The sequence below is a fragment of the Xenopus tropicalis genome, chromosome 4, assembly GCF_000004195.4.
Source record: "Xenopus tropicalis strain Nigerian chromosome 4, UCB_Xtro_10.0, whole genome shotgun sequence".
NCBI classification, from domain to species: Eukaryota; Metazoa; Chordata; class Amphibia; order Anura; family Pipidae; genus Xenopus; species Xenopus tropicalis.
This window is the reverse complement of record NC_030680.2, coordinates 47,111,910-47,125,864: the sequence shown is the minus strand read 5'-3', so window position 1 is coordinate 47,125,864 and position 13,955 is coordinate 47,111,910. Positions and strand designations below refer to the sequence as shown.

Genomic DNA, 13,955 nt, shown 5'->3' with positions numbered 1-13,955 from the left:
GACACAGATGTGGGAAGGGCTGGGGAGATTATAAACTGAAGGCACAGCAGAAATGAATACAGATAAGAAGGATCTACAGCAGGGATCCCCAACTTTTTATACCCGCGAGCCACATTCAAATGGAAAAAGTGTTGGAGAGCATGCATGGGAAAAGCATGGAAAAGGTTCCTGGGGGTGCAAATAAGAGCTATAATTGGCTATTTGGCAGCCCCTATATGGACTGGCAGCCTATAGAAGGCTCTGTTTGACTTTACACTGGGTTTTAAACAATCAACACTTGCCTCCAAGCCAGAAATTCAAAAATGAGCACCTGCTTTGAGGCCACTGGGAGCAACATCCAAGGGGTTGGTGGCATCTAATCTATCTCCATCACCCTTGCTCCAGTCCTAAATTAACTCTTTCCCCCTAAAAAAACTAATTGTGCTTTTATATTTTTGCTGGTTTTTTTTTTTTTACACTCTTTTTTCTTACATTTGTTGTTGTTTTGTTCATTTGTAGTTAGTTACAGTGGAGCCCTCATGAGACTGCACAGCTTGGAAACAAACCAAAGTTATGTTTCAGTGCCAGTGTTATAGTGTGAGGGCATGCCTTAATATCTGGCATCAATACCCATCGCATCTCACTGCATACAATGTGCTGGTTTTGGTGTTTCCCAGATTAATGGAGGATTTATGTTGAGATATGCACGACTTAACCATTTGAGTGGTCTCGCCAATATAGATGAGTCCACAAGGACAAGTCAACGCATAGATTACATATTTAGAGATACAAGTATGGTGCCCCCCTAATTGTACTTTATGACCCGTGCCTGGGTGTATAAATTTCTTGCCTTTGATCACACTATGGCATTGCGTGCAACCTGAACATCGATACATCCCTGGGGTTCTCAGGACCAGGTGTGTATCAGTGCGTCTCTCCAATCTTTGGGCTTTTACCCTCGAGGATGTAACCATATTACCTATCGTTTTACCTTTACGATAAGATAAGAGTGGTGGTGATTTAAAATCCATAATTTGGGGATAAGCCCTTTGCAAAATGTGCCAATGGCGTCGCAAAATGGTCCCCAAATTTTTGCTGCAGGAACTAAACTGCGTGACACATGGAATATGGACATCTTTTTGTCGTTTTTTATTAGTTCTACCCACCTTCTTTATAGCCTGTTGCAAAACATGATGTGGATATTACACATCACTCCTTGTTATTTTACTTTCTCATGTTCATCACTTACAATCCTGTCTACTCTAGACAATTGACTAATGAGTATTGAGTGATTACTCCGATAATGTAAAATTTGGTTGCAATCTGTGGGTTTGGTGTATATTGATGTGTCAATACCACTTCCCTGATTCCTACAGATCAGGACATCCAGAAACTGACTCTGCTGGTGATCAAAAGATAATGTAAAAGATATCGACAGATGTATCTTTTGCAAGTTACCGTGGAACCGTGATAAGGAATCCACGTCACCACGCCATACCACAAATATATTACCAATATATCTCCACCAGGCCACACAGTGGCCTGTGAAGTGTGTGTGTGTGCCATGTTTCTGATATATGTGTTTATATTATAGAAAAAAAAAAGATTTTTCTTTATTTTTTTTAGAAACTTACAATTATACTTCTAGCATATATTGAGAGCTTAGGTTGTCCCCACCAAAAAAAACAATATATTGTTTTCCCTGTTAAACTAAAAGTAGGCCCCTAAAGTGAAAGAGCGCAAAATGGTCTGACAATAAAAGTATTGCAGTGTCCAAATCAGCTGGCAATTAATGGGATAAAGCATGCTAGTTGTAATCCAGCAACATCTGAGAATTTTTTTTTTTTATCTGTTCTCTCTTTTGGTCTACGCCACTTGTACCTACCTGCACCAGACAAAAATGGCATTGATTTCTGTAGAGAAACCAGAAGGTCTGCAAACATACAACATACTTTTATCATAGAGTTATTTAGCCTTCTACAAGGGGTTCTTGTGGCTGGCCATAAAATGTGTTCTTTTTAACATCCTGTTCTCAAAATCATGCAATCTGGCCAATAGCAGCAGGTTCAAATTCATGCTCTACATGGCCGAGTCTTTTTTGCACCTGAAATAACCACTAATAAAATATGCAGCCAGTGCATTTCAGAGAGTGCTATTTTCTAAGAAATGAAGTAATACTTAAAAAGACAGCCTATGACATCCAGATTCTACATGTCATACTTGTAACCGATTCAGTGCTACATATTCTTTGACAGATTTATGCTAACTTTCTGCTAATCTGTTGATAATATGTGATGTTCTCATAGAACAAGTCTTTTTTTATACTAGCACAAATGAATAAATTTCTCTTAAAGGAGATGTCAAGGATAATTTTCATTTTGGGTGTAATGCAAAGGGCGCCTTACCCCCACCTGAACCGCATAAGTTCCGCTCCCCCACTCTCCTCCTACAGCCTTCACCGCTGCATTCTTTTTTTCTTTGTTTGGCGTTTCACCCGGTGGGCATTTTGCCGGGGTGACATCTTCGAGCGCTGTGTGTGTTCTATATGCGCATGTGCGCAATAGCCCCTCCCCTCCTGACCTCTTGAAACAGTTTTTTTTTTTAAACAAGCTTTATTAAAATAGCAAAATAGACACATGTGCACATGCTCATTAAAAATATATTGGAACTGCGCATGTGCACCACGCCAGACAGACAAGGAGATTCTGAAGGGAGGGGGGAGAGGAAGTTACAGAGCTGTGCAGAGGGAGAAACAAAGGGATCGCTGCAGCTTCACTGTTTGCTTTTGAGGGACCGGAGTGGCAGGTATTTAAAGAATGCTGTGAGGCTTTTCACTGATAAAATTTTTGGTTGAGGGGTTGACATGTCCTTTAAACCCATGCACACAGGGTTATGCAATAAAGCCACATGGAAAATGTGACATACATACAGATCTATATTTATGCGTAATAGCATTTATCACTTTAAAGATCCGATATTACAAGACTGCTCATGATTCAAGTAACACTTACCGTGCAATTTCTTGGTGGTAATCATAATGTTCATCTTCCTCTACCCAGTCCATAGCCCCGGTTGTAGGATTAACTCGACCACAAAATACCTTCATATTGGGAAGGTGATAAAAGATGGATATAACCTGCACACAATACATATAGATATATATATATATATATATATATATAGTTACATAGGGTTAAAAAAAGACCATCCAAAAGAGAGTCCAATCCAAGTAAACCCATCACACTCTGACCTATATAGATATATGTTTACACTAACATACATAAGCCATATATACCAACATCAATACTAACTGTAGATTTTAGTATCACAATAGTCTTGGATACTATGTTTGTTCAAGAACTCATCCAAGCCCCTCTTAAAAGGGCTTGGATGAGGTGATCTCCTATATGTATGAGGCGATCTCCTCAACCCTTTTGACTTGTTTGTGAATCCCCACTCCTGGCTCTACCTAAGCTGATCAGAAAATCTTGCACTACATTGATGAGCCCCAAGAAGGGTGAAACTGGACTGTAGTTGGGAATCTGATCAGCTATTATCCTGGCTTTAGCCTATAGGATAAACCCATGTATATGGGATTTTTTTTTTTTTTTAGGAGCCTTAAGGAATTTATTACCCCTTCCAAAAGCTTTCCCACCACTGATGTTAGACTAACAGGCCTATAGTTTTCAGGCTGAGAACAGGATCCTTTTTTTGAATCTTTTGAATTTCCTCCTGACTGACCCATGGCAACAGTACTTATATTACTGGAATTGGGTCTATTAAAAAGGAAGCCTTGATTAGCTGGCTCCTCAGTTGTGTAGACAGATGAAAAATAAGAGTTCACAATTTCTGCTTTTTCCCTGTTCTCATCAACCAACTGACCCCCCTGTGATAATAAGGGTCCCACCCCTTTTTGCTTTAATTTTTTACTATTTACATATTTAAAAATAATTTTGCATTCCTTTTACTCCTAGCTGCAATACCCCTTTCCATCTCCAGCTTGCCTGATAGGCTTTTTTGCATGCTTTATTTGCTTCCTTGTACCTGATGAAAGTTTCCCCTGTCCCAGCTAACTTGAATGCTTTAAAAGCATGTTTTTTCTTACCAACCTCGACACCAACGCTTTTATTCAACCATAAAAGTTTTGCTTTGCAATGTCTTTGGATAAATGTCAGATAGCACAGACCAACTCTTTTAAAAGCAGTGAATGTTTGCTGCACAGAAATATTTGCAACTTTGAGGCTACTGCCATTCAGTAACAGACTCATTTGAGCTACTGTGTGCATATAATAAAAAGTGCCCCACTGGCAGTTCACAAGGCCAGGTTGGGAAAACCAGGTCTGCCTTATTTAAAGCTGGGGCAGCTTCATTCCCTGTGCAGTTCTGTATTATTGCCAAAGAATGACCACACCTAAATATTATAGTACATCCAACTGCAATATCATGTGTACTAAAAATAATCTGTGAATTTTATTTCAGAAAAAAAAAAATTATATAATGCAACACAAGTAGTTAAACTGTAGATATTTCTCAAATAAGTTTGGCGTTTTATAACACTATTCCGAACTCTAATACCCGCACTATGTTAAGTAAATACTGAGGATCCAGGTCTAGCGCACCTCCAAGCTTTATGTCAGCAGTCTCTACCCACAGACACACAAAATGCCAAGGTCTGATTCCAGGCTTCACGCAGGACGACTGGGGGGAAAAAACTATAGAAAAAAGTGTATACATTTCTAGCGTCCACATTTATTGCTTTTAATAATAGCCTCTTGATTGCTTTTCTGGTTGTAACACGAGCAGTTGTTCATCCCTGCTAACTACAAGCAGCGCATATGTTTTATTCCATCAAAATACGCAATCCAAAATATCACTCACGTGCTATGCCGGGTCTACAATCCTGTAAATATGGAAGCTACCATCTTCCCAGAATTCAACTACTCCGGAAGCACCTATGTTGTTACGTGCCGCATGAAAGATGGCGCATTGAGGATGACATGTGAAAAGTGATGTCATTACCTAAGCGACTTCAGACGGACAGTTACCATGGAGGCTGCTGTACTGCGGATAAAGCGCAAACGAGGCGCGGAACCAGCAGACGCCCTTCTTTTAAGCTGTAAAAGGTTACGCACTGAGAACGAAGCCCAAGACTCCAGCGTAGTGATAACTCAAGTATTCAGGCTCGCCACTACAGTAAAATCTGAGGCAAGGAGGCAGGACTGGCGATACTAAAGTTGTTCCCTATTGATTTACATTTAAAATTTTATATAAAAATATCTATAATTTATTTCCTATAAGTTAAATAGATGAACATTTTTTAGAATTGAAATAGAATAATATCAGCTAGTTGCCATCAGTCAGCTGCATTAAGACTAATGAGAAGTTCTGAATAGTTGCCTAATATTTTTTTATGCTTTGTATTACTCCTTTCATATGGTTTAACCTCTGTGTTTTTTTTCATCAGAAGGAGCCCCTACACAAGTATGTACAAGCAGCCATTTCCTGTAATCAATCCTGCCTGGCCCTGCGGCCTTCCTTGGGAAGCAAACAAAGGATCCATGAAGAACTCAGAGCGTCTAAAGAAGCTGAACGTCAAGTTAGTCGCTATAGAATAATCTCAAGTCACCGACCCAATTCTGAAGAGGATAATGTTAATGTTATTGGTTTAAGTCAGTTACAAGATGTGCCCAGTGATACAAAGGAGGAGGAAAAGCCAACAGAAGCCACTAAGTGCAACATTTCTAGTAATTTTCAGCTCTTTGATATGGTACAAGAGGAACCAGAACAAGAACATTTAGTGGTATGTGTGTATATCATGATGCCTCAATCCTTTCAAAGAGAGGTATATATCTTGTATTTTAGAACTTTGTTCCATTCTTGCAACTTACCCAAAATTCATATAATTTGACAGAAAGAAACTGAACCTGAAACCATCCTGTGTAATTCTATCAGAATGATCCGAGAGCGTTTAACCGTGTCCGAGGCAGGAAGGGAGTCAGAACATCGCGAGAACATGGATGAATATGTATATGACATATATTACTCTGACGCATACAAACATGGCTGGATCCAGGATATCCTCTATGTCCAGCCTTACACAGAGGGGCAGGAACTGGTAGGAATGTCTGGATACAGTAAAGTTCTGTAGTTTATGTAAATGTAATAACTGGTTTGGCTGTTCAGTCTCTGTTAAGTGCTCCATTAGTGCATGTGTTCATTGGTAGACCAATAACTTGCATGATTATACACAGACTCATTTACTAATACGACTAATACTCATTTAATAATACGACTAAAAGTTTGAGCCATTCTGATGAGTTCGATTTGGCCACTCATATGTGGCCATCTTAAGACAAAAGCTCAGCAGCAACACTTAAGTTTTGCTCCGCATTAATTTTGTTGGCAATCGCCTGAGCCTGTAGGCACATTCATTTGGAAATTATTGCTTAAAAATGCAGACTACCTCATTTTCAAGCAATAGTTTGTCTCTCAGGTCCAGGTGATTGCCTTTGAAATTAAAGGAGGGAGATTGTGAGCATTTTGTGGCCTGCTCTTCAAGCTGTAAATATTGTTGACTATATCAAACCCTTTGAAATTACTGTAAATAACTGCCTCTGCCTGTAATGATGGCCATGCACAAGTTCCAAAGAATGCAAATGATTTAGTGATAGGTGTTAGTGAAATCTGACTAAATCCATGCAAATTGCAAGTTTCAGGGATGTAGATTATAAGTAGCTTCAGTGACATTTTAATACAGTGTTAATATTACAGACTGTTGCAAAAAGGATTCAGGAAACTTATTTGCAAAGTGTGCCATGGAAGAGACTATCACCAGTGTCCACATGCAGATATGCTTTGTTGTGGCAGTGAAATATGCTTCTGCCCTGAATATATACATAGAAGTAATACAATATAGGTAGACACAGGGCTGTGGAGTCGGAGTCGAGGAGTCGGAGGCAATAAGAGAATAACCAGGAAAGGCTTTTCACAGGGTTATACACAGAAGTAAAATGGAGTATCTTTAAAATATAGCTTAACAAATACACAGGCAAAGCAAAGCCTTTATAGTTTGATAAAAGTGTTAGCGTCAAGGTAGGGATGAAAAAAGCGTGCTTTTAAAGCATTTAAGTTAGTTGGGACAGCTGGTAATTTTATCATGTATAAGGAAGCCAATAAAGCATGCACGAAGGCAAGCAAGCTAAAATATAGGTGGAAAATGGTAATGCAGCAAGGTGTAAAGGAATCCAAAATGATTTTTTAAATATGTATATAGTAAAAAAAAAAATGAAGCAATAAGGGGTGGGGCCCTTATTATCACGGGGGTTCAGTTTGTTGATGAGAACCGCGAAAAGGCAGAAATTCAGATTTTTTATTTTTCATCTGTCTACACAACTGAGGAACCAACTAAATAAGGTTTTTAATAGACCCAGTTGTAGTAATATAAACACTCAGGAAGGAATTCAAACATGTAGGAATTCAAACATGTAGGTAAACAAAGGTCTGAGACCGGATGGTATTCATCCCAGGGTACTAAACAAGTTTAGCACTGTAATTGATAAACCTCTTCACCTAATTTTTCATGAGGAGATGAGCAGGAAGCTTGACTTGGGATGGCAGTGGATGTAATCTTTGCTAAAGCATTTGATACAGTACCGCACAGAGGGTTAAAGGGATATTGTCATGATTTTTATGGTATACTTTTTATTCTCTAAATCAGTGCTGTCCAACTGGTGGCCCGCGGGCCACATGCGGTCCGTGCCCCCCCTCTGTGTGGCCCCCCCACCTGCCTGGCTGCTTTGATGGCTTACCTTTGTGTAAGATTTAAATGGTATCAGTACCATTGGCCCCCTGCATGGTTCTCACCTCAGATTCAGGCTGTAATTCCCCTGTATTGTTTAAAAATGTAATCCCCTGTGTTGTTTACACCTTTTAATCTCTGCATTGTTCACCCCTTGCAGTGTTCACAACTCAGGCTCAGGCTGTAATCACCCACATTGTTCACCTGTTCACACCTCAGACATTGTATGCAGGGCTGTGGAGTCGGTAGATTAATTCTCCGACTCCTCAGTTTCTGATACTTCCGACTCCTCTGTTTTTAATATGCTAATGTATTTTATACATTTATTGAAGGAAAGGAAGGAGACATACATTGTGTTCCCTGTAACAGAGGAACGCAGTGGAGCTGCCGCACCTTAACTGTGCGTTATGTCCCATTTAGTGAAGCATACAGTCAATGAAAAGCATGCTTCATGGTCACTCAATGTGTTTGTTTATGCACTGCGTGCATTGGGCTTTATTCTTATAGCAGAAAAGTAATTAATTATGACTGTTTGTGAATTGGGACATTTAAACTTGCTTTATTTTTTTTTTTATTCCCATTTAAATTTAGTAGGAGTCGGTTCATTTTTTGCCGACTCCGACTCCAGGTACCCAAAATTGACTCCGACTCCACGGCCCTGATTGTATGTACTGCCTGGTAGGTAGAGTATGGCACATAGGCAGCATAGGGCAGGCAGAGTTTGGCACACACAGGCAGCATAGGGCAGGGATAGTATGGCACACACAGGCAGCATAGGGCAGGCAGAGTTTGGCACACACAGGCAGCATAGGGCAGGCAGAGTATGGCACACACAGGCAGCATATGGCAGGGAGAGTATGGTACACACAGGCATGGCAGGGCAGGAAAAGTATGGCACACACAGGCAACAACTAAGGGCAGACAGAGTATGGCAGACACAGGTAGCATAGGGCAGGCATTAAATGGTCCCTAAGGTGTGTAATTATGTGCTGGGGGTTGCTGTGCTATCCACAGGTGAGGAGGAGGCATATGGATTTAAGGGTGTGTCTTAATATGACATAATATAATCCTTTTATATATGAATAACGGTTGACATCCCTGCAGTGAGGAAAAAACATTTGGGTTTTTGCTGCACTACCACCATTGTGATAAAATGGGTGTGGGTTGAAGTGGGTGTGGCTTAAAAAGAGGTAGTGGTCAAAACTGGCTTCCATTAGTGGCCCTCCACCATGTATGCTAGAGAAATTCTAGCCCTCAGCACCGCAGAAGTTGAATAGCTCTCCTCTAAATTATACTATTTACAGAGCAATTAATTAACTTTACAATTTAAAAAAAAAATTCTTAAACCAACAAATGTAATATTGGTGTTTAGGCAGCCATCTCAGAGCCAGCACTGCACATTAGAACTGCTTTCAGGTTACTTATTGTTTCTCCTACTCCCATGTAACTGGATGTGTTTTTGTAAAACCGATATCAATGCACAATTCTGCTGGAGAAGCTGTATTAACTGATGCGTTTTGAAAAAAACATGTTTTCCCATGGCAGTATTCAATTCAGGGATATTGGCCTGGAACAGTATATTTGTACTTGGATAGAGAACTGGTAAAGAATATATGAGAGAGTAGTAGTAATGGAACAGATAGAAAACTGACTGAAGGATAGATTACAAAGAGTGGTGGTAAATAGAACATTCTAATTGTGCCAGTGTTGTTAGTGGAGTACTGCAGTGGTCAGTCCTTTGTCTTTTCTTTTTAACTTTTGTGGCCATTAAAGGTACTGTTGGAAATTGGAAATGTGGGCAGCAAAATGGAAAATAAAGTTCAGTGTTGAAAAGTGCAAAGCTATGCACTTTGGTAGAAATAATATAAACATGAGTTATACAATAAATGGGTAGTGTGTTGGGGGTATCCCTAATTGAGGATCTGGGGATTTTTGTAGATAACAAGTTGTCTAACAAAGCAGTGTCATTCTGTGGCTCCTAAAAAAGGGCAAGAACTCTTTGTTGAAAATGTAATTTTGCCTCTTTATGGGTCTCTGGTCTCTTGAGTATGCAGTTGTGGGCTCCAGTCCTTAAAGGAAAGGTAAAAACTAAGCTTTATCAAAAAGGTCAATACAGCCAAAAGCACTTACAGTAATGCTGCACTGAGTCCTCTATCAAAAGAAACACAGGATTTCTTGTCTCTTTTCTTGTAAACATGATGTTCCAGTGTCCAGAAACATCCTTTATTCCAGTGGCCAGAGTCTGCACAGTTCTCTCCTCACTGCCGCCTCCCATAGGAATGTGTGATCTGAGCTATAAAGGCTAGATCTGCAGCAGGAAGCTACTTAAAATGGCAGCTGCTATCTTAAGCAAACAGAGAAAGCTTCTAAAGCTGTTTACTCAGGTATAGTAATGCTTTCTGCAGAATAAATATATTGTTTTAGGTGGCACTAATGTGGCAAATCTATTGGTAATAATATGCCAAAATGACTCTCCTTCTCCTTTAAGGATATTAATGAGCTGTAGAGACGTGCAATAAATCTAAAGAGGGGGGCGCTTGAGAGAGGACATGATTACTCTGTACAAGTACATAAGAGGGGATTATAGACAGATAGGGGGTGTTCTCTTTTTCCTAAAAAAACTAGCAGCGCAGGTGTATTTTACAGTGAGAGCAGTTAGGTTGTTGAATGGCCTTCTGAGTGTTGTTGTGATGGCAGATTCTGTTAACACCTATAAGAATGCCCTGCATGATATCTTGAAAAAGCATAATATCCAAGGCTATTGTGATACTAAAATCTACAATTAGTATCAATGTTGGTATATGCAACTTATGTGATTGTATAGATAGGTTGGTATGGGTCTATGTGAGTGTGCTGGGGTTTGCTTGGAAGGGTTGAACTTGATGGACTTTGGTCTTTTATCAACCCAACTTAAAGAGATACTGATACCAGAAATTAAACCTTTTTTACATAACATTGTCTTTGCATATTCTTTATATTTTTGTCATTATAGGCAGTTGGGGGATGTTCTTTTTTCCCATAAAAACAATCAGCGCACCAGAGGTCACCCCTTTAGATTAGAGGAAAGGAGCTTCCATTTGAAGCAGCGTAGGTGGTTTTTCACGGTGAGGGCAGTGAGGTTATGGAATGCCCTTCCTAGTGATGTGGTAATGGCAGATTCTGTTAATGCCTTTAAGAGGGGCCTGGATGAGTTCTTGATCAATCAGAATATCCAAGGCTATTGTGATACTAATATCTACAGTTAGTACTAGTGGTTGTATATATAGTTTATGTATGTGAGTGTATAGATTGGTAGGTGTGGGTTAAGTGTGCTGGGTTTACTTGGATGGGTTGAACTTGATGGACACTGGTCTTTTTTCAACCCTATGTAACTATGTAACTATGTAACTATAAATGTATTTTCCCAGTGCTTTTATATTACCTATCTGATCCCCCATGTTCCTCTATGAGAGGGTTGCCATAGTTGTACAGCAGGAATCCATTATCATTATAAACTATAACTGACAGGCTGAGAAGGGACAGTCTGGTTGGCAGAACAGTCAGGTTTAGGGACTTTTGTAAGTAACAATTAAGTTACTTACAAATGCAGCCCAATTAGTGAAAAACGATCAACATGACCTATAGGGGACTTTTACATGTACATTTATATTTTGAGGAGTAGTTTTTTAGTGTCATTATCACTTTAAAGGGCTTGTTGTCCAAATCTTATTAAACCACCAACAATGCTCTTAGCATGTTAGAAAATCCAAGTAAAAAGGCCACTGTGAAAGTTACTTTTTATACCTGTCTTTCTTCTGTCTCTCTGATCAGTTATCTGAAGGGATTGGAGCTTGACACACTGAGAACTTTTACATAATCACATCCAGGCTTTGCCCTTACTTTTTTCCTATTGGACCAATTCATTGATGGCTTGTGCACTCTAACCAGTTGCATACATTGAAAGGTCATTGGCTAATTTCTCCCTTGCAATGACATAGGTAAACAGACTCAGCATATCACAAATCTAACATACTGTTATTTTAGATTTGCAGCACTCTGTCACAGGCACAGGAATCAGACTGACAGGAGACAAAGCCAATATGAATTAAGTCTGCTGCCAGTACTGTGTGGGACATCATATAAGGAAGTAAAATAGCAACTGTAGTGTTTTATAGGGGTCACTGACCCCCTTCTATGTTAACTATGTATATGGCAAAGATTGTTCTATTAATGTGAACTGATTTGTGAATGTTGTACAAAAGGTGAACGACATCTTTAACTATTTTATCTTTTAAAGTGGGATTTCTTCTCAAGGTGAAAATTCTGAAATTCAGTTTTCTCAGGATATGCTTCTTGTAGGATACCCCAGACTCCAGTGTTTGCTGACTATCTTTACAATCTGATACATAGGGGCAGATTCATGAAATCACCAGTTTGAATCCCGAATGGGATAAAGTCGGATTGGATACGAAAATTTCTGAAGATCGCAAATATCACGAAAATGCTTCCGAAAAAATCGTAATAGTCACGATAATATCTTATTGGCAATACGAAAGTCACAAAATTTTCGTACCGAACAATTGTAAACAGCGGGAAAACCTTTCCGATTTTTCCGCGCAAGCGTATGAAAAAGTCGTGCAGGCGACGAAAAATTAGTCGAAAATACGCTCGGAGCGTTCGAATGAACACTCCAAACGTTCGTGTCTTAGTAAATCTGCCCCATAGAGTTGTGTTGAAGAAGATATGGGATACCGTACAACAAAAATTATAATCAATTAAGCACAGCCAAGCTTGGCAAAGCAACCTAAAAAGAACATTTTGATAGATAATGGTAGTTTCAGTGTTGTTCTTGAAAATGTTGAGTGTGATCAAGCGACATTTGTTCCCTCGCCGTATCTTGTTTTTGAAGCTAAAGGTCCTAGTGCTCGGAGACTCCTTCTCACAAGTATCTGCATGCAGATATGCTCTGTTGTGGCAATAAAATATGTTACAACACTGTGCTGAATATATAGAATGAAGCCAATTGCAAGTTCACATAAATGACCTTGGATATTCCATCACATTTAGTCTGTTTGGTCAGATACTAACCAAACTGTTACCTGTGTTTTTATCAAACAACTTGCCTCTATTTATTTGCTTTCCACTTCTTATAGGTATACGAAGAGCATGAACCAGATGAGATATATGAGGATGAAGATGATGAAAATGAAGAGAACAACTGGAGAAATGATTATCCTGATGAAGAGGAGGACAGTGACATGGAGGAGCGATATATAGGTAAAACTGCTAAAATCTATTTCAGTACATGATAGTATTGGCCTTTTTGAATTATGCAAATCTCCAGGTATTAAAGAAAAATTTAATCTTTCTATAAAAGGCTAATGTCACAATTAATCACATCACATAGTAAAGTTACAAAGGGGTACATTTATTATTGCTTGAGCCTTTAAGCCTGCTCATGGAAAATAAACAATATGCCCAAGGGAAATAGCCCTAAATAGGAATAATTGTCCTCTGTCGTGCTTGGGACAAATTCAATTATAAATGGAGATAACTTCTGAATTAGAGAACCTACTCTCTACTTCTCTAACTGTCTGACTTGCATTTGTGCTCTCTCATGTATTTTACTGGTTCATTTGCAAGAATTACTCTTTTGCTAAATGCGTTGATTTCTGATTTTAATGTGTGTATATCATTATTCCTTGCTTTTTAAAAACAGGTGCTACTGAAATTGTGGTCTTTCCATAAAATTCTAGTCTATCTGCATTTTCTGTTTTCTGTTAAAAACTTATTGCTACAATGAAAGAAATTGGGTTTCTTGTAAACTACTTATAATGTTTGTTAAATACGCAAACTAAACAAGTAGGTTGAGATGGGTTAAATGTTAAGTTGATATGAAATAGTCAACCCAGTTTAAATGTTGACATAGTGTGCCTCTGTTTGACACAATACAGCTAGATATCCCAGAAATTATTTAGTAACCAGTGTAATATAGACTTATTATAACAAATAATTCCAACATATTTGTTAAAAAAACTGCAAGCAATATAAAAATAGAAAAAGTTTTAAAAGAGAGAGAACAAAATTCTGTGTATTCAGATTGCCCTGTACAGCCCCTCTGACTTGGTTACTACTACTACCCTGGTCTTGAGGGCAGAGCCACCTGTTTGGCATGTTTTTCCTGAATATAGTATTTAGA

At 38.9% G+C, this 13,955-nt stretch overlaps 2 protein-coding genes across 7 annotated transcripts in view; one reads left to right on the top strand and one right to left on the bottom strand.

Moving 5' to 3' along the window:
* prmt7 (protein arginine methyltransferase 7) overlaps window positions 1-4,966 on the bottom strand; it is a 95,132-nt gene extending 90,166 nt beyond the window's left edge. For 2 of the 4 annotated variants that reach the window (XM_031900119.1, XM_031900120.1), the window contains exons 1-2: window positions 4,858-4,966; window positions 2,991-3,115 (exon numbers count right to left, since the gene is read on the bottom strand). In XM_031900119.1, the coding sequence (XP_031755979.1) occupies window positions 2,991-3,085 (95 nt within the window). In that variant the 5' untranslated portion in view covers window positions 3,086-3,115; window positions 4,858-4,966. 4 annotated transcript variants of the gene reach the window in all.
* Window positions 4,947-13,955, top strand: part of slc7a6os (solute carrier family 7 member 6 opposite strand) — a 47,601-nt gene continuing 38,592 nt past the window's right edge. For 2 of the 3 annotated variants that reach the window (XM_018093083.1, XM_012961244.2), the window contains exons 1-4: window positions 4,947-5,184; window positions 5,444-5,779; window positions 5,891-6,094; window positions 12,910-13,033. In XM_018093083.1, the coding sequence (XP_017948572.1) occupies window positions 5,026-5,184; window positions 5,444-5,779; window positions 5,891-6,094; window positions 12,910-13,033 (823 nt within the window). In that variant the 5' untranslated portion in view covers window positions 4,947-5,025. The remainder of the gene's footprint in view (window positions 5,185-5,443; window positions 5,780-5,890; window positions 6,095-12,909; window positions 13,034-13,955) is intronic. The other variant, NM_001044467.1, reaches the window with a different exon arrangement.